At 35.2% G+C, this 20,855-nt stretch overlaps 4 protein-coding genes across 4 annotated transcripts; 1 reads left to right on the top strand and 3 right to left on the bottom strand.

The window, feature by feature from the left end:
- The first annotated feature begins 784 nt into the window (after window positions 1-784).
- On the top strand, window positions 785-1,669 carry LOC124440391. Its single transcript, XM_046990784.1, has one exon. It carries the CDS (start codon window positions 785-787, stop codon window positions 1,667-1,669), a length of 885 nt encoding a protein of 294 aa, XP_046846740.1.
- Window positions 1,670-2,199: 530 nt separating this feature from the next.
- LOC124439920 lies at window positions 2,200-4,957 on the bottom strand. The gene is made up of 3 exons (XM_046990215.1): window positions 4,421-4,957; window positions 2,685-2,899; window positions 2,200-2,543 (listed from the first exon to the last, which is right to left on the bottom strand). Exons 1-3 carry the CDS (start codon window positions 4,940-4,942, stop codon window positions 2,306-2,308), a joined length of 975 nt encoding a protein of 324 aa, XP_046846171.1. The 5' UTR covers window positions 4,943-4,957; the 3' UTR covers window positions 2,200-2,305.
- Window positions 4,958-15,251: 10,294 nt separating this feature from the next.
- On the bottom strand, window positions 15,252-17,168 carry LOC124440390 (52 kDa repressor of the inhibitor of the protein kinase-like). Its single transcript, XM_046990783.1, has 2 exons — window positions 17,162-17,168; window positions 15,252-17,005 (listed from the first exon to the last, which is right to left on the bottom strand). The coding sequence occupies exons 1-2, from the start codon at window positions 17,166-17,168 to the stop codon at window positions 15,252-15,254; spliced, it is 1,761 nt and encodes a 586-aa protein (XP_046846739.1).
- A 490-nt stretch (window positions 17,169-17,658) lies between these two features.
- LOC124440302 lies at window positions 17,659-19,899 on the bottom strand. Its single transcript, XM_046990659.1, has 3 exons — window positions 19,733-19,899; window positions 18,346-18,572; window positions 17,659-18,096 (listed from the first exon to the last, which is right to left on the bottom strand). The coding sequence occupies exons 2-3, from the start codon at window positions 18,570-18,572 to the stop codon at window positions 17,772-17,774; spliced, it is 552 nt and encodes a 183-aa protein (XP_046846615.1). The 5' UTR covers window positions 19,733-19,899; the 3' UTR covers window positions 17,659-17,771.
- Between the last annotated feature and the right edge of the window lie 956 nt (window positions 19,900-20,855).

Here is a 20,855-nt window from a genome sequence, read left to right as displayed (position 1 = left end):
ACGCAAACAGACCCAAACAGACGCTTCACATTTTACATATAGCTTATATATTACATACGTACTATGATATGTATGTGTGCTTGGATTCATTGTTATTGTAAGAAAGATCAGACTAATAATTATAAATGTACAATAGAAAAGAAAAACATGCCAATCATACGTCAGTAAAATATACATATCGTAGGCGAAGACATCTTTTTTATTCGGTCAAAAAAGATTTGTGAGTATATATTTCGAACGATCATTAAATGGCACCCAACGTGGGGCCGGTAAGTAGGTATACTACGGTTTCCTAGAACAGCTTCATTCGAAAACCAGAGAAATGTCGAAGGATAATATTGAACGACTTCGCGCCAAACGAGGCGGTTATCGTGGCGTGTGTACAAGGCTTGTAAAAGAAGCACTCGAGCTTCTGGATGCCACTGAAGTAGACATCGAACGATGTAATGTCTCGCTGAACAACTCGAGAGTAAGATGAAGATCTTAGACGAAATAAGCGACGAAATCATTGGGATATGCGATGTAACCGATATTGAACACGGAATTGAAGAAGCAGCCGCCGTCTCGGATAGAATTCTAAGCACTAGACGTAAAATCGAAGCAGCAAGAAAACCAGAGATTTGTCAAGAAACTATAAAAAAAAAGGCAAAGTCCTACTCCACAAGTCGAACAGATTCCTTTAGTGGTAGAAACAGCAAGCACGAGTAACACAACGATAAGCAACGATGAGAATAACACGAACACGAATGCGCTTAATACGAACACGAATGCGGTTAATACGAACATGATTGCGGTTAATACGAACACGAATGCGGTTAATACGAACACGAATACGGTTTATACGAACACGAATGCTATTGATACGATTAAGAATGAAGTGATTAATACGAATTCTACGATTTTGAATGCCCCTATCAGAACAACACCAGCGATAATGACGCCAAAGCTTGCCAAACTTCAATTGCCAGAATTCAGTGGAAAGATAACAGAATGGAACGCCTTTTGGGACTTATACAATGCTACGATTCACAGCAACGAGAGTATGTCTAAGGTAAACAAATTCAATTACCTATTCTCATTACTTGAGGGTAGTGCAGCACGTTCGATAAAGGGACTTACCTTAAAATTCGCAAATTATGACGCAGCAATTGCGATTCTGCAAGATAGATTTGGTCGAACCCAACAGGTCATTGCCGCACATATGGATCAAATCCTACAAATATCTGCATGTTCTGAAAATCGTACTGGGCAATTGAGATATATTTTCGATCAAATAAGTGTTCAAGTGCGAGGACTTGATTCGCTTGGGGTATCTGCAAACCAGTACGGCAGTCTGCTAATACCAATTATAATGTCCAAACTACCGAGTGAAGTAAGATTGCAGGTAGCACGAAAAGCTACTGGTGATGTTTGGAAAATTGACGAGTTGCTCAAAACCATAAAGTTTGAAGTTGAGGCACGTGAAATGAGCGAGTCATCGCGTTCGATTGAAAAACCTAAGAACAAAGATAAGCCCAACAAGCCATCGACAGCTGGAACATTTGTAGTGACAAAATATGATAAAGACGGTGCCTGTAGCTTCAAGGTTAAATGCGTATACTGCCAAGGATCCCATTATTCAGCATCTTGTGAAGAGGTAAAGGGAAGGATGCCCGACTTAAAATTCTAAGGGACTCCAACCGTTGCTTTATTAGTGTGAAAAAGGGACACCAAGCAAGCAAGTGTATCGTCACAAGAAAATGTCGACATTGTTCCGGGAGGCATCACCAATCTATTTGCAGCAATCCTGCTACCAACAGTCAGGGTGTCCAAAATGAGAAAGCAATTGATAACACCAGTCCACAGAAAGTATCAGAAGGTGTAAACTCTCCAACCACAACAGCTGTCACACGAACTGTCATGGGAAGTGTTCTTTTGCAGATGGCCAGAGCTCTCGTATCAAATGGATCAAAATCGGTTCCAGCACGAATTTTCTTTGACACTGGAAGCCAAAGTTCTTACATTCGAAGGTTACTTCAAGGCCGGTTAAGGTTAATTCAATTGGTAAGAAGACACTTCCTTACAAATTAAATACCTTTGGCCAAAGCAAGAGTAAACGAGAAAGCTGCGAAGTGTTCAAGGTGAGCATTGCAAACAAGAGTGGAGGTGAGGTAGTAGAGATTAAAGCAATCGCATTTCCAACAATATGTGCACCACTTCTACAAGTTCAAAAATTCATGCTAATTGTAATAATTCATGCTAATTGAAATTCATAATCTACAAGAAATACATCTGAAAAATCCTACAGTGAAACTTCAGCGATTGCTCAAGCTTTTAAAAGCTCTTTTAAGAGTGCAACGAAGATGATGGAAATGATTCCCTTGCTTCCGTACTCTGTGTTTCCACTTCCGCTTTCATTCGAACTAATCGATGGAGGAGCGGGCTGCAATTCAGAGGAAGTTGCAGGATATATGCTACAAGACCATTGAAGCTGATTTTTCAAAGTATTCAAAACTCTTAGAATGTTAGATGATTGCGACAATTTTCTGAATGGTTCATCAAAACTAAAAAACATTTCATGAAACAAAGATTAATGAATTTTAAAATAGGGGTGCAGAAAATTTATGAGCATGAAAGAGATAGTTGATGCTTATAATTTATAAACTACAAATAAACAATACATTGACATAAATTATTAAACTTACCAGGTGTGAACTAACTTAATGCAGTCATCCTTGTCAAATTTTACTAAAAGCTCCGTTTCATTCGCAGAACAGTAAATTGGCACACATTCAATTTCTGTCATTTGTGAAGCACAAATATCTGAAAAAATCTTTCTTCCATCACTGTATCGGGCATTACGAATAGCTTGGACTTTTACGGATGTCGTTTGGTAGTATTCAAAGAACTCCGGTGTCATCTGAAATAAAATCGAAAAAATATTTATGTGTAATAAATTTCCAGTTTTTAAAGTCAACTTATCAACTTTAAAAGTGCTATTGTGTCAGTTTATCAATCAATGCAATAGCTTGTGACAAAGTTGATTAATAAATGCTAAAACAATTCCATTGCCTATATTAATGACTGATTCTTTGCTAACTAGAGACCTACAGGATGCATAAAAAACTAAACAGATAGGAAAATTCGCCAAAGTTGTCAGCGTGCAAGATATGCAATTGTACTGACGACAAGGTTTGGCATGTGGCGTTGTATTAGAATATTAGTATCGTAAATTTACACTTGTTTATTTCTGATTGTGATACAAAATTAATCCCTCGTCTAAACCCTATATCTAAATCTTACAGAACAAGGATATGAATAATATTTTGCATTGGGGATTGATTCGTGTAATGTAGAGCACAAGATTCTTATATAAAAGAACATCTAGTATTTGTGGAATCACAGGCGTTTACATCTAATTAGTATACTTTCTCTGCCTTTCTTGTTTTATATGTTTTTGTGCTCAAATTTCTTATCTGATTTGAGTATTTGATGACCTGTGCATGGCCATACGGGACTTAATTGTATTTTAAAAATTATTGCAGCTTTTTCATTCGAGAGTCAAAAAATCTAACGATTATATGGATATAAATAGTGTATTTTTAATGCTCAAGTGTCCAGAAGAACAAAATGCAAAAAAATAATGCTGTTTACTCTGCAAACGTACTTCGCTAATGATATGCACCTCACTGTATCTTACTATTTAATATTGCATGCTAACTGCAGGGGGGTCTCGTGCACAACTCTGCACACCGTTCCTTGGCTAATAACTATGGTTATTGCATGACCTCATTATATTAACAACTATGAATGAAGACAGAATTTGGCTTGACCCATACCATGTCATTAAAAAGCAACTTTTAACCGCCATACATCAGATATTTCACCTAGTTTATAATATAGCAAATAAAATTTTTGGTGATAGGGGCACTGTAACAAATCAAAATGCTTTGTTTGCATTATATTTTATCAATCAAAATGCTTTGTTTGCAATATTGTGCAAAATATCTAATTAAATATTAAGGCTACGTGTGGTAATGTAAAATGCAATGATGTTTGATAAATATTTATGTTGTAAAATTTTTCTAAAAGTTATCGTCCTGTTTATGTCTTGTACGTGTTTTAGTGCGTTTTAAACGTTGTAGTTGCTGAAATTGTAATGCAATCTATAGAGGAACGGGCGCTCACGACTTACAAGCATGCACTACCTTTTTGGTTCCGCTACGTAGATGACACAATCACTGCACTACATGCCGTTAAATTAAATTTAAGACACATCGTTTAGGTTTCCCTCACCAAAAATTCGCTACGAGTCAATCGACAGAACGGAATTAAAAATTGTCATGAAAACAAATGCGATATTCGATATTCGATACAAATTAATCAAAATATAATAACCTAGCTCATTCATCAATAAACAGTAACGTATTTGAAGACGCACCTTGTACGTTGGCTGCGGACAAGCACCACCAACAGCTGCAGTATTGGCGACACATTGACCGTTTGAGCGTCTGCCCTTTTTCAAATTCCTGCAAAAGTTGTTTTTCTTTAAACTATTTACGACAGTGGAAGGACAACGAGAGTAAATGTTGTTACAAAGCCTGGTGACGTCACCATAATCTCGACTGTAGTCCTTCTCAGAACATTTTGGTGTCACTTGTGAGCATAAAGCTTCTTTTACAGCATTTGTACATTTAAGTGAAATGCCAAGTTGAGCATAGAGATTTACTCTATTTGAAATGATAGCATTTTCCTGTGGATAAAATTTGGCGATGTATGGATTTAATTTCCAGTTCAATCTACAAGGACTTGCACTTTGTATGGACACACATCCTTCTCTTTTTGAAAATACGTAAAGCTTTCCATCTGGAGCTTTTCGTTTTACGATGTTGCACAAGAAGACATCAATAAGCAGCGACAGTAAAAGAAAAAACAAAATTATTACTTTAAAAGAATGTGCCATTTTTTCTTAAACAATTCAGAAAAGTTACTCGCGTATGTTGATTGCAGGAATCCTAAACAGAACTAAACAATCCCAACCAAGCCAAAATCCTTTTTCTTGTCTACGTTCTATGGAAACTGATATTTGAAAGAATGTCATGTTTACCTCACTTTACGTCATACTTCAGCGCTTACAAAACAACGGCTTCAGCGCTTGCATACATCCTTGTCATACAAGCGCTTCAGCGCTTGCAAAAACAAGGCTTCTTTTATTTTGTCTAAAATTCCTTTATTTTATCTAAATATCTACAATATATTTAAAATGTTCCTTTTTGCACTTGCAAGTTTTGTCTTGACTAAGTATGTGTTTTAAGTTCCCGTACCGACTGTAAGTACTTCATAATTTAGACTTCCTTAGAAATGTTCTTTTCTTTATCTTGACTTCAAATATACACACACTTACATATATCTTAGTGAAAAGTATGCCGAAATACACAATGTTTAGACTCCTCTGTTCATATTTACATACACAAGTTTACATACACAAGCGTTCATACTCTCCACAGCATAATATTTGGCAAAACAATTGTTGCTGCTGGAAAATGGAAAATCGCTCATGTTTTTTCCACAAACCAGTACATTACAAATTATAAAAAAGACGAAATTGATATGATTCTAATATGATTATACAAATGTTTACGACTTGTATTATAGTCGCGAACAGATTATCAATAAAAGCAAATTAATCATCTTTATAATTAGGACAAGCAGTTCATTTTTATTTAAATGTAGAATCACATGCAGTTTTGCTGAGCATACACTAAGTTTTCACTGTTGCAGTCAAAAAATATCAACTGGAATCGAGAGTTATCTTATTCTCTTTCCTTGGAATTACTAAAACATTTAAAATGGACGACAAATTTCTTTATAACAAACATATTTCGGCATACTTTTCACTAAGATATACGTAAGTGCGTGTATATTTGAAGTCAAGATAAAGAAAAGGACATTTCTAAGGAAGTCTAAATTATGAAGTACTTACAGTCGGTACGGGAACTTAAAAAACATGCTTAGTCAAGACAAAACTTGCAAGTGCAAAAAGGAACATTTTAAATATATTGTAGATATTTAGATAAAATAAAGGAATTTTAGACAAAATAAAAGAAGCCTTGTTTTTGCAAGCGCTGAAGCGCTTTTATGACAAGGATGTATGCAAGCGCTGAAGCCGTTGTTTTGTAAGCGCTGAAGTATGACGTAAACTGACGTAAACATGACATTCTTTCAAATATCAGCTTCCATAGTAGACAAGAAAAAGGATTTTGGCTTGGTTGGGATTGTTTAGTTCTGTTTAGGATTCCTGCAATCAACATATGCGAGTAACTTTTCCTGACATATTTCGTTTTATCTGCAGTACACTCCTTCTGCAATTGATTCACTTTCAAAACCAAAACAAACAAAGAGAACGGTAGTCTTCAAAAACTCTTTACTTTGAATTACAATGGAATATGATTTTCCTTGAAATAATATAAACATCTACGGACGTTATCACCGTGAAAACAGCAATCGAAACACGCGTGCAGCGTAAAATAGTTGGCCGCCATATTGCAATTGAGTCACCCGATTCGATGCAGTCAACAAGTTGCTCTCGAACCAATTTGGCACTAATTGTTGAGCAAAAACAACTGTCTTGGAGCCAAATCGCCCCCTCCTGTCTGTTTTAACCCTCATTGTTAGTCAATATGGCAAGCAATATGAAACCTAAAACGATCTCATGGTGTTAAAATGGCCTCTATCTTTCTATTTTCGCAACAATTGTAGAGCAAAAATAACCTTCACGGTGCCAAAACGGCCCTGTTATCCGTTTTAGCTCTCAATGTTACCTAATATGGCTAGCAATTTGAAAAGCTAAAACGACCTCATGGTGCTAAATTTGCCCCTATCTCTATGTATAGTTTAAAGAAAAACAATTTTTGCAGGAATTTGAAAAAGGGCAGACGCTCAAACGGTCAATGTGTCGCCAATACTGCAGCTGTTGGTGGTACTTGTCCGCAGCTAACGTACAAGGTGCGTCTTTAAATACATAATTGATTATTGATGAATGAATTTCGTTCTGTCGATTGACTCAGAGCTAATTTTTGGTGAGGAAGACCTAAACTTTGTGTCTTAAAGATAATTTAACGGAATTTCGTCGTTAAGTTGTTTAGCTTGCTCATTTCTTTGCTTTCTGATCGAAAGTTTAGGGTGAACTGGTTCTGGGCGTAAGGTCAATATAACAATGAATCCAAGCACACATACATATCATAGTACGTATGTAATATATAAGCTATATGTGAAATGTGAAGCGTCTGTTTGCGTGTAAAGATCAAGCAGAAGTTATATACAATAAGCAAAGAATCGTCGGTAACATAATCCTGTAAAAATGTTGTTATTTTGAGAAACATTAACTAAAAACATTACGATTGAAAAGTTGACTTGTATTACAATGCCTGTTGTTATTTATTCAGTCAAGTGGAACTAAACATGAGCTCGATTCATCGATTATACAAACGAAATTCTTACTTTTCACAAACCTTTATAAAAAAAGTAGAATCTGAAAGTCAAGTTATTATTGAAATGCAGTCTGGCTGGCGAAGTTAGAACTCATATATATATAATGGAATCTGCTGTCTGGCGATAGTCCTATGACTAAAATCAATTTTTAAATCTTTAACGAGTTTAATATAAATGATATCAAATATACAATTTTATTTGAATTATGTAAATATTACTTACTTCATTTAGCCCTATTTACTTGATAGGCTACCACGTGTACGCATAGCTTGCCTATTTTTACATTTGTTGTATGAAATTTCGTATTCTTAAGCTTCACCCATGAAAACTGCATTGAAAATACCCGCTGTTTTTGACGTGTCTCACTATGGCAGAATTAGTTGAAGTTGTACTCTACTAGCTACACAATTGTATGATTCAGCTAGATATTGAGTTGTATATATTTGAGCCAAATGTCGATATTCATGCATCCGCTATGAAAATTCCAATAAAAATGAGTGTTCATTGCACGAAATCATTGCAAGCGATTACTCCTTTTATCAATTGTTGCGTAAGACACAACAAATACATATTAATCCTATAGCATACACACGTCTCCTAGAGCTACCTAGATGGTTATATTTCTTAAAAAATCTGTATGATCTAAAAGCTTCAACAAAATATTTTCAGCGGGTATTTGAGCTTCGCATAAACGTTGGTCATAAATCATTGAAGGATGTCCCAGCTACAATACCTATTTGTTTGAAGAATTAGTGATACAATGCTTATTTCGGTTTTATTATAGTATAAATTCATTGTATAAATAATTTTTAGTGAGATTTGAACAGCAAATCATCCGACTTCTGGTTTCCAGTAAAAATAACGGAAAACTATTTTCTATCACAACGATCGATTCGACAATCACCATCGTCCAAACATGTTTCCATTTAATCACTGAGCCTAAACTGTTTTTTCGATGATTGATCATTCGACGATTATATTCGCGATATAACCATGCTTTATCTAGCTACAAGTTTCGACCTTCTGTTCTAATTGCACTCATGCATACACTGCGCAATGTTGATTGACGGTCATAGTAAAATCAAAAGTTCTACAAATATTTGCCATGGTAAGGAACATTTTAAAGGCAAATAAAGTGCGCCATTGTTCATGTGTGTCTTTTCTTATGTGAATAAATTATAATATGCCGTCTTATGATTAATGAAAATATTGATTCAAACGGTATGATTGCACAAGTTAATATAGGAAGATATTTGCTGTTTGCTGTGTAGAAAAACTAACATATCATGTACGAATTTATATGACTGTGTGTTGAACTTCATGTATCCGCAATGAAAATGCTCGAAATGCAAATTTTCCAACACATATATTTATGAAACATCATTGCATTTTACATTAAGACACGTAGCCTTAATATTCAATTAGATATTTTGCACAGTATTGCAAACAAAGCGTTTTGATTGATAAAAAATATTGCAAACAAAGCATTTTGCTTTGTTACTGTGCCCTATCACCAAAAATTTTATTTGCTAAATTACAAACTAGGTGAAATGTCTGACGTATGGCGGTTGAAAGTTGCTTTTTGATGAACCTGGCTTGGTCAGGCCAATTCTGACGTCATCCATAGTAGTTACTATAATCAGGTCATGCAATAACCAAGGTTAATAGCCAAGGAACGGTGGGCAGAATTGGGCACAAAACCCCTCTGAAGTTAGCATGCAGTATTAAATAATAGGATACAGTGAGGTGTATATCATTAGCGAAGTACGTTTGCAGAGTAAACAACATTATTTTTTTGCCTTTTCCGCCGATTAATTGATGTGATCAGGTGCAGACTTGTGGTGGTTAGGTTCGTAAAGAGCAGGTATAACGATGAATCTGAACTCCAAGGCACTCAGCCTAGCTCACCTGCTTCAGCAACCATCCACTCACATGAGTATGACATCATAATGTGACGTCGGGTATTAATATATCTTGTATTGAGGAATTCGTTGCATGGCGTTACAAAAAAATATCGTTCCAGACTTTTCGAACGACGGACAAGGTCTATAAAGAGGAGCACATTTAAACAGATATAAATATATAGAACGATTTGACAAACTTAAAACCTTTTTTCCATGATCTGTTAGAAATAACACTTGAATTAAATATAGCAAATAACAATTTTTGCGAAAGTGATACTTTAAACACTTGCCAATATACATTGCAAAGAAAGCATTTTGTTCTTCTGGACACTTGAGCATTTAAAACACACTATTTATATCCATATGATCGTTAGATTTTTTGACTCTCAAATGAAAAAGAAGCAATAATTTTTGAAATACACTTAAGTCCCGTATGGCCATACACAAGTCATCAAATACTCAAATCAGATAATCAATTTGAGCACAAAAACATATAAAACAAGAAAGGCAGAGAAAGCGTACTAATTAGATGTAAATGTCTGTGATTCCACAAATACTAGATGTTTTTTTATATAAGAATCTTTTGCTCTACATTACACGAATCAATCCTTAATGCAAAATATTATTCATATCCTTGTTCTATAAGATTTAGATATATGTTTTGGACGAGGGATTAATTTTGTTTGGTTTTTCATGCACCCTGCAGGTTTCTAGTTGGCTAAGAATCAGTCATTTATACATATGGGCAATGGAAATGCTTTAGCATTTATCAATCAACTTTGCCACAAGCTATTGCATCGATTGATAAACTGACACGATAGCACTTTTAAAGTTGATAAGTTTACTTTAAAAACTGGAAATTTGTCACACAAATATTTTTTTGATTTTTATTTCAGATGACACCGGAGTTCTTTGAAGACTACCAAAAGGCACCCGTAAAAGTCCAAACAGCTTTAACAACTATTCGTAATGCCCGATATAGTGATGGAAGAAGGATTTTTTCAGATTTTTATGCTTCACAAATGACAGAAATTCAATGTGTGCAAATTTACTGTTCTGCTAATGAAACGGAGCTTTTAGTAAAATTTGACAAGAATGACTGCAATGAGTTAGTTCACACCTGGTAAGTTTAATAATTAATGTCAATGTATTGTATATTTGTAGTTTATAAATTCTAAGCATCAAATATCTCTTCCATGCCCATAAATTTTCTGCACGCCTATTTTTAAATTCATTAAATTTTGTTTCATGAAATGTTTTTAGTTTTGATAAAACATTCAGAAAATTGTCGCAATCATCTAGCATGCGAAGAGTTTTGAATAACGTGAAAAAACAACTTCAATCGTCTTGCAACAAATATCCTGCAACTTCCTCTGACTTGCAGCCAGCCCCCCTATCGAGTAGTTCGACTGAAAGTGGAAGTGAAACAGGGAGTACGGAAGCAAGGGAATCATGTCCATTGTTTCGTTGCACTTTTGAAAGAGCTTTTGATAGCTTGACCTAGAGGTGAAATGAAAAAAATTTAATAGCCATAATTTAATGTACACTTTTTTTTACAAAATTTCAGCAATGTACGAAATTCAAATATTTGTGTCATTACTCTTAATATACTATTGACTATATCTCTCATTTCCTTGTGTTTGTTTATAAATACTAAATGACCGTTATAAAATTTTTGTCTTGATGTCGTTATCACCTCTTATAAGACATTTAGACTCTACTGTCAACATATAGCAAAAAAAAAGTTCTGAAGAAACAAGACAGTGAACTGTGACTTTTCGACTATATAAGTCATCCTGAGCATACTTAAGTCAAAAATTCTCAGTTTACTTCTCGTCTTGTTCTGACTCATATTTTTTAATCTTAAGAAGCTTTGTTTCTTCGAAATTTGTTTTTTACTATATATTTTTACATTATTGGCTGGACATAGCATTTTGTCCACTATCAACTATAGAAGGAATTATATATTAAATAATAACATGGTTATATCATCAAGATTAATGATCTAACTCACAAAAACCCTTCAGTTAAATGGCCAGGGATTTATACATTCATATGCGGTGCCGTGACTAAGTGGAGGTCCACCTCGCTTTGACAATGAAAAACATGTGCTGTTTTTAAGGTCGAAGCATATCACTGGATCATTGACAAGTAAGAAGATCACTTTTCAATAAATGGCCCTTCTTAAAAAACGTTTAGTATTTGAGAAATTACTCCTTTCTATAATATTTTGTCTTTAGACACAGTACAGAAAAAACAGCAGTTCCACTCTATTGAAATTTTTTGGGTAGCGCATGTCTTATTAAGCATGTCATTAGCATAGTGGCAGCCAGTCAATTGCTTTTTTTTGGCCAATAGGAGCGCTGAAGTGGCTATCTGCAACCAGTAATCTAATTAAATATACAGCACCAAGTTGCACAATGGAGTGAGACTGTTGTTTGTGTCTATACTGTGCTTTAGGTTATACAACGTTTAGTTTCACCGTACGATTTTTCAGATGTATTTCTTGTAGACTATGAATTCCAATTAGCATGAATTATTGCAATTAGTATGAATTTTTGAACTTAGCCAACTTAGCATGAACTTTGTTAACTTAACATGAATATATTTGCACTATGAATGAATATTTGCACCAGTGGCGTGGTGGCATAGTTTTTACTGTGGTGGCCAAAACAAATTTTACGCCCCTTTCACCTGTTCTTATAGGTATTTTCAAGTATTTTAGTTATTTTATAAAACACAAACAGGAATCTTCATAAAAAAGAAAGTAACTTAAAAACCAAGTATCATCAAGCCATTATATGTCTGTTACGTTACTTGTTTTTCATACAAAAATATACTTATACTAATGCCTTTGCAAGTGTCGGGGAGGCTTTCCCAAGTAAAGTTATTATTCTATCTTTGTCGATAGAGAGGAGAGTTTCCTTTTCAACTTCCACTGAAAGCACTGATTCCAGGCGTTCCAGTACCATTGAAGATCGAATCCTCGTTTTTTCTCTCTTCAGGGAAGAAAAAGAACGTTCAGCAGTTGCTGAGCTAATGGGTATGGACACTGCAATTGAATAAACTTTGCATAATGTTGGGTATGCGTCCACTAAATGGTACTTTGGAAAACAAAGAAGGTTCAAGGCATCTAAAAATGACGGAGTTTTAGCCTTCTCGGTAATTGACGCATTGTTTGAATGCTTACTTATCTCAGTATCAGAATAATTTTCATCATCATCATCACCATCACCAAAATTAATATTTTCAAAGTTCTGCCTATTATGATCATGGTCACTTTGAGTTGTAAACTGAGAACAGTGAAATTTTTTTAAATGTTTCTGCAAAGCTTAACAGTTCAGTAGGGCATCTTTGGGAATCTAATTATACACATCACAAAAGGCTTTCACTGCAGATTGAAGATCGTGAGATGTCTTGTACTTGCTCGAGAGCTCGTCAAATTAATTAGGTGCGAATAAAGCAAAGATTTCATTTGTGGTCGATTCTTTTGAAAACGATTCTTTATTGAAGATTAAATGGAATCTAGCACTTTATAAAATGTGTCTCGCCTCCATTGTGCTTCTGGTGAATCTGCCAAATCATCTCTGGCTTGTTCTCCGCCCATTAGTCGTCGACGACGTGGTCGTGTAGACCTCCATTCAACATCTAACGCAAAAGAATCGGAAATATCAATGATTTTTTCTGGTTTGTCACGTATGATTTGAATTCTAGAAATTGAGCTATCAACCATATCCATTGCTTTTCCAAACTCAGCATTTACGCTATGTAGATATCGACTTAAAGATCCAGCAATTCCAAAAATTTTTTGTATTTGCGTATTTTTGTAAAATTGCAGAAGATATTTTTTACCAATGATATTGATTAACTTATTTTGAATATCGTTGCTCAAAAACGTTAGCCATGAGCCACGTCCTTTGATTCCTTTTCCATCAGTTTTACTACCATTCTTTGTCGATTACTTCGCTTGGTGATCACGAACTTTCTCAAGATGCTCATTGATTGGTTGATCGTACTCTGTCAATAATATAAGCGTTTCCAAAATGTTTCCTGTATTAAGATAGAAATTTGTTAGTGATTCACAGTGACCCCTAAAGGAAAGCCCTCTTCTTCCAAGAAACACAATAACATATATCACACGTTTCGAAACTGTTTTGTGAAAAACAACTTCCTTTTTACGTCTTTCAGACTCGATTTTCCACTGGTGATGAAACTGATACGATATTGAGTTTTCTTGAAGGAAAAGAGCTTCTACAACTTTTGCGTTTAGATAAGAATTGCATTTTTCATGATCCAGAATTCTAATATATTGCTTTTTCCATTTGGAGAAACCAATGTTTGCAAAAAGCTTTTTCTTGATTTGACCGAATATTTTCTCCCCTAGACGTAACATCTGTAAACAGAATGCATGGTATGCAAAACAAGCTGTCTTCACCTAGAGAGTAGGATTTGTTTTGTTCCATCATCGTGGAACAAAACCTGCTGGGAGCAATAAAGAGTGCGATCTCCTTGTACTAACCTCCTTTGTTTCAAAACAAACTGGGATGGTTGGCATGAATTCATTTTAAGTAAACGCCTTTTTTCACTAATGCTAAGATTAAGACCAACAAATGTGTTTTCTTTCGTATCAATAGAAATATTTCGATTCAATTCATTTTCAGCAGATTCTGAGATGCCTTCACCTTCGTTAAGTACATTTGAATTGACAAAGCTGTCAAATTTAGGGCATTCACCAACAGAATCATTGCCTTTGATTGATTTGAAAATTTGCTCATCTTGATCGTTTACATCTATCAAATCAGGTTTTTCTTGCGCATGCACTTGTTTAAGGACTTCACTGATGCTCGGCGTTTCCCTGAGTTTTAATTCTAACTCCTCTGTTGTTTGTGACAAAATGCATGGTGGGTCATATTGTATAGGTTCATAGTAATCAAGAAAAACTCCCCAAGTTTTGCAAATTCTTCTTGTCTAGCTCTCTTTAATTTTCGATAATCAGCAACCGACTTTTTTCTCTTTGTGGTGTTGAAAGAATTAGACATTACAGTTAGTCTTTAACATTGCACCATGATCCATGATGTACATTACATTATATTAAAATAGATTTCGCAACACAAATGGAATTACCAAATGAAATGTTTGTGACTTTGTGAATTACATCTGTCTTGCCAGCAATGGAAGCTCAAAATGAGAGTTTTGCATTATGAGACATTAATTTAATTGGTTTTCAAATGTTGTTGTTTAAAAATATCTTAATTTCAAGTAAATATATGCTGTTATACACATTCGATAACTGCAGATAAATGAATCTTGAACATTTACGAAGAAGCTTTAAGTGATTTAAAAACGTTTTACCGTATAATAACTTGCTTCAGGCGCGGATCCAGCTCCTTAGCTGACCGATGCATTGCGAGCGCCGAAGGCGTGAGGCACCGCTAGGGGGGTCTGGGGGCATGCTCCCCCAGAAAATTTTTGAATTTTCACTATCCGAGAAGCATTTTCCAGCGATTTGGGAAAGGTGACAGAAAAATCTTAAGCGTAAATTTTATCGAAAAAATAACATGAGCCGTCTTTTGTAAGATAACAGCATTGATAAAAGCAATGTTCAAAGGTGGTCTTCTTCCAACGGTAAAAAAGATGAAAAGTTTAATAAAAGCAATGTTCAAAGATGGTCTTCTTCTAACGGCAGCAAAGATGACAACAATTATAAAAGCAATGTTGAAAGATCGTCTTCTTCCAACCACAGCAAAGGTGAAATGTTTAAGAAAATCGATGTTTAAACGTGGTCTTCGTCCTCTCAATAACGGCTGAAAACAAGATAACTCTCAAAGAAAATGTAGGTTGTTTATCAGCATTAAGAATTTCTCATGGAGCTCATCGTCAAGCATCTGTTTCTTTATCCTCCAGGATATCAAGAAATTGCATCCTCGTTGGGTTTTGTCTAGCAAAGGTATTAATCACTTCTTCGACATCACACTTAATATCATCATTAATATGCATTTGGGCTAATCCATTTAACCTTTCGTTGATCATTGTGCTACGTAACCAAGTTTTCATTCGACGAAGGGCAGAAACGGATCTTTCACACTCACATGTAGTGACTGGCACAACAGCGAGTATCTTAAGTGCTGTAAATATATTTGGAAACGCAAGTTTGTTACAAGTTCGAAGCGTGTCGGCAATTGAATCGTACTTAACTTTCTCAAAGCCCCCTTTCCAATTTGTTTCCCACAATCCTAATTCAGCATGTATTTTCCGAAAGTGTGGCATATCCTCTTTATATGCAACAGCAAACTTCATAAACTCTTCCTTCCAATTAACGTCCTTGCAATTGAGAAAAATACTAGGTATAATATAGAATCCACGATAAATATCGCACACCTCTGAAGAAAACCGAAATTCCATCTGTTCAATCAAGTGATCAAGAAGAGGGATGGTTAGTTTCATGCGGTAGTATTCACGTGCTGTATGTGCAGGATAGTTTTCACGAGTTGTCTGAACATTGCAAAGTCGAGGAATTTTTTCATCAACGTTTACTCTGTTTGCTAAATCCACTGCTTCTTCGTAGTATTGGTCATGAATTGTATCAGCTGAGCTGCGTAAAATTTTTAATTGTGACTTCAAAAGACTTATATGTTTAATTGATTCAGCGATATCGATCATCCTTTGCTGCAGTTGGACAGTCAACGACATTGTGTGATGCAGAACATTTGATGTAATCACAAGATTAACAATAAATTCGAAAGATTTTATGGAACGAAGATATCCCTCTGCGTCCCTACTTGAATTATCAAAATCATTATTCATATTGAGCTTCATGTACTCTAAACTTTGACAAACAGGTACAAATGCTTCCACAAATCCATCAAGTGTACGTATCCGTTCAACCCAACGCGTTGTGGATGGAGCTCCTAGTTTTTTACGACGTAACCCAGACTTTTCCATATTCTGCCTCAAGCACTGCATTCGTAGGGGGGATGGGCTGAAGAAACTGAAGATCTTTTGAGCATGCCCCAACATGTTTTTGACAGTTTGCTCACCACATGCTTTAGCAACAACAAGGTTCAATCGATGACTAGCGCAATGGATATACAAAGCTTTTGGATTTTTCTTTAAAATACGACCAGCAACTCCCTTTGATTTGCTTGACATTGTACTGGCACCATCATAGCACTGACCACGACAGTTGGAAAGTAGTAGCTCAACTTCGTTTAAAGTATCTTCGATATTCTTCGCTAGCGCTTCGCCAGTCATTCCTTCACACTCAACAAATTTAATAAATCGTTCATTAATTTCTTGCTTTGAGTCAACATACCTTACAACAATTGGCATCTGCTCGATACTGCTGCAGTCTGTTGCCTCATCACCAAGGACTGAGTAAATTGGGCATTGACTAGAATTGATGTCAGAAACAATCTTTTCTTTGATTTGTTCCCCGCAGATCTTTATCAGCTTGTTTTGAATTGTCTTCGAACGATAAGTTGCATTCTTACTTGCATTTTCAAAATGTTTTTCTAGTTTCGCGTCACCCGCGTCTACTCTAAAATTCAAAAAGGCTTGAAAGTTCCCAGGATTAGAAGATAGAAAATACTTTGAGTCGTCACGATGGCCTCGTAAGGGAAGATTTTGTCTGCCTGCCAGTATAATAGTTTTAATAATTTTAGTTTTAATAATTTTTTTGTCTGCCTGCCAGTATAATAGAAGATTTTGTCAGCCTAAAACGTCACGATTGTATTGAATGCGGGCACTTCTAAGATGATCGGCTTGTTCGTCGATGCCAATAGTTTTACCTTTCATCACACGTTGGAACTGCGACAAACGTAACTTGGAGTCACGGTGAATTAGGGAATATTTGTCATGCTGGTAAAATTTTGTTGCCGCACTTTGCCAGTTTCTTAAGGGTTCCTTAAATAATTTACTAAGCTTTGAACCATTATGTTTGAATGAGCTTTTAGTGAGAGTGAGTGTTAGTTTGAGTGAGCTTTTAGTGAGAGTGAGTGTAAGTGTGAGTGTGAAAGAGCTTTTAGTGTGAGTGAGTGTGAGTGAGCTTTTAGTGAGAGTGAGTGTGAGTTTGAGTGAGCTTTTAGTGAGTGTGAGTGTGAGTGAGCTTTAGTGAGAGTGAGTGTGAGTGAGCTTTTAGTGAGAGTGAGTGTGAGTGAGCTTTTAGTGAGAGTGAGTGTGAGTGAGCTTTTAGTGAGAGTGAGTGTGAGTTTGAGTGAGCTTTTAGTGAGTGTGAGTGTGAGAGAACTTTTAGAATACGGGCATGAGTCATGAAAAATTACCAAAATATAATGAGTTGAAAGACAAACATTTAAATTTATTGCATTGCCACAATTTTGTACAAAAAAGTGTACATGTTCATTAAATTAAAGTCAATAAATACTTTGTCACACCTAAAGTTCAAGCCATCAAAATCTCATTCAAGAGTGCAAAAAAGAAAAGGGAAAGAATTCCATTCCTTCCGTACACAGTGTTTCCACTTCCCTTTGGTGTGTTTTTACCCTCTTTTTTTCTGTTTCTATTTGCTGTTGGAAGGCTTTCACGTTGTTTTGGTGTGTTTCCAGTTGTAGTTGGTGTCTTTTCACCAATCCTTGGGGGTTCAGGCCGTAGATCGGACGAAGATGCAGGATACTTGTTGCAGCTCAAGCGAAGCTGATTTTTTAAAGTATTCAAAACTATGCGAATACTTGGTGAAATCGACAATCTTCTGGATGGTTCGTCAAAACTGAAAAATTTTATGAGAAATGATTTAACAATCAATCAATCAACGTACAACGATAAGACTACTTTATGATATTTCCTTACGAAGGAGTCCTTGACTTAAAGTTTTGTAACCAAAACCTTCATTTATACAGAGAGTAATTTTATGTTAAAAATATGTCCACAAGCTGCTTTTTTTAAAAGAATGAGGAGCAGAAAATTTTATATGTGCATTTATTATTTAACAAACAAAGAATACACAGAGATAACTTACCAGGAGTCGACAAGCTTGTTGCAATCTTTCTTATCTAAATTTACCAAGAGCTCTGTTTCATTTGCCGAACAGTACATTGGCACACAATCAATTTGTGTAATTTGTGAAGCACAAGTATCTGAAAAAACTCTTTTTCCATTATTATCTCGCACATTGTAAATGGTATTCAAAGATGTTTGGACCGTAACAGATGCTTTTTGATAATCTTCAAAGAACTCTGCCGTCATCTGAAAGTAAATAAAAGGCATTCATTATCGCTGAAAAATTTCTAGTTTCTAAAGTCATCTTATCAAATTTGGGTGAAATTTTGTTTCACTGCATGGTTTGAGAACGCTAATTAATCAAATCTGTGAAACAACAATTTTTTGCAGAAACGCACCGATCGAAAATACGCTGTCTGTTGCAAATTTATCGGCAAACTAAAGGCTTTGAAAGCCATTCTTATGAGATCTAAAAGATGATGAGAATGCAATAAGTATGCTTAAATGTAAAAATAAAGCTGAAGATTCTTTATTCACTCCAGCAGCTAACAACCACGAATCTTGTCATTTTAACACTATTAAGGGGGCATATGAAATATCAAAATCAAAACCAAAAATGGTTTTTGTTCTCTCAAATAAAAACTTCAACTTCTTTTTTTTCCTCGTTTGCAAAGCAAAGGTTCGGAAAAAGATAAACAGAGTTTACACTTTTCTCTTAGAGACAAAAAATTAACAACAAATCTTCGAAAGCATTATCCGGCTTTTCAAACTCTGATTAAGAAGGCTCCTTACAGTTCTCACGAGATTCGAGTTTTTCAGGTAGCCTTATTCCAGAATGGCAGTAACGTCTAAAGATGCTGAAAAGGATTACTGTTTGCGTTGTTATAGCAACCATGTCTCATTTTCTTTTACATTTTTATCGTCTAGTTTTTAAAGAATTGACCGTATCTTTTTTTCAGTTCGGATAATTTTTCTGATTTTTTGCATGACGATTGTTATTTATTCAAGAAATATTATGTTTATTATTAGAAAAATTCTATAAATAATTTTTGAGGACATGAAAACTTATTTGTAGATTTTGTTCTATTTTGCGTATGTTATATTTTTCTTGTAATAAACATCTGCACGAACTTTTAACAAAATTTAACGAAGGGGTAACGAAAAATATCTACAATAAAGTCAGCGCCACCATGCTTTTTTTTAAAAAAATCCACCCGACATGGGTACAATATGCACATGCAAATTGTCACCAGTCCTTCCATAACAACTGCAGGGAGCCTCCTTAAATGACAATTTACCAGATTATAATTAGATTCATAGATTTTTAATGCTGATATGTATTATTTGTAAAAAATATTAATCAAAATATTTAAGACTTGTATTTATAATTAACTATTCACATATACCTTGTATAATGGCTGCTGACAAGCACCAGCAATTGGTGTAGTGCTGGCGACACATTGACCGTTTGAACGTCTGCCCTTTTGAAATTCTTGCAAAAGTTGTTTCTCCTCAGACTATTTTTTACAACCGAAGGACAACGAGAATAAACATTGCTACACAGCCTTGTGACGTCCCCATAATCTCGACTGTAGTCTTTTTCAGAACATTTTGGTGTCACTTGTGAACATAAGGCTTCTCTTACAGCCTTTGTACACTTTGATGAAATACCAAGTCGGTTATAGATATTGATTGCACGTAAAATGATAGCATTTTGCTGTGTATAAACTTTGGCGTGTGTATGGATTTAACTTCCAGTTCAATCTACAAGGATTTGCACTTTGTACGGACACACATCCTACTCTTTTTGAAAATACGTAAAGCTTTCCATCCGGTGCTTTTCGTTTTACGATGTTGCACATGAAGACTTCAATAAGTACCGATTGTAGAAAAAAAACAAAGTTATCGCTTTCAAAGAATGTCCCATTTTTTCTTAAACAATTTTTGACAAGTTGTTCGCAGATGTTGATTCCAAAACTAAACAATCCCAACCAAGGATTTGACAATTGACGATTTTTCTTAGACAAACCCAGCCGAGCAAAAGCCTTTTTTATATTGTTCAATGAGGAAACTGGTGTTTATGTCGCTATTTCAAAAATGCCATGCTTGCGTCACTTTACGTCAATGCTCATCTCACAACCTCAGTGTTTTGCTTTGCAAAATTACCACAGGATGCGCAATTCAAACAAACAATCGTTATATATTTTTGTTAAGACATAATGTACAGTGTCCAATTTCGGATGTCAAGTCATTATTCATTACGACAGCAACATTCCTGAATAGATGATGAAAAATACTTTTGGTCAAAATGAGCGCTGTGCTCGATTAAAATTAATTCGCTAACTTTTAGTTCAACTCAAAAGTGCAACACAGGCGCAGAGCGAGTACCTAATGCGTGAATGGATAATGAAGCAAGGCTTTCACTTAATTTTAGGAACCACGCAATGACATATAAGTTTCATATTTTTTCTTTGACACAATATCTAAATATGTTTCTTCAACCTTGTGTTTCAACTTACTGTACCAATT

Source organism: Xenia sp. Carnegie-2017, unplaced genomic scaffold (assembly GCF_021976095.1).
Source record: "Xenia sp. Carnegie-2017 unplaced genomic scaffold, XeniaSp_v1 HiC_scaffold_2, whole genome shotgun sequence".
Taxonomy (NCBI): Eukaryota; Metazoa; Cnidaria; class Anthozoa; order Malacalcyonacea; family Xeniidae; genus Xenia; species Xenia sp. Carnegie-2017.
Note: the sequence above shows the minus strand (reverse complement) of the source record. Positions and strands in the feature narration are given on the sequence as shown.

Coding starts and splice junctions, on each gene's coding strand:
- LOC124439920 (XM_046990215.1), bottom strand. CDS start 4,942: ATGGCACATTCTTTTAAAGTAATAATTTTGTTTTTTCTTTTACTGTCG. Junction 2,900..4,420: donor GTCCGCAGCCAACGTACAAG/GTGCGTCTTCAA, acceptor ATTTTATTTCAG/ATGACACCGGAGTTCTTTGA. Junction 2,544..2,684: donor ATTAAGTTAGTTCACACCTG/GTAAGTTTAATA, acceptor AATGTTTTTTAG/TTTTGATGAACCATTCAGAA.
- LOC124440391 (XM_046990784.1), top strand. CDS start 785: ATGATTGCGGTTAATACGAACACGAATGCGGTTAATACGAACACGAAT.
- LOC124440302 (XM_046990659.1), bottom strand. CDS start 18,572: ATGACGGCAGAGTTCTTTGAAGATTATCAAAAAGCATCTGTTACGGTC. Junction 18,097..18,345: donor AACAAGCTTGTCGACTCCTG/GTAAGTTATCTC, acceptor AAAATTTTTCAG/TTTTGACGAACCATCCAGAA.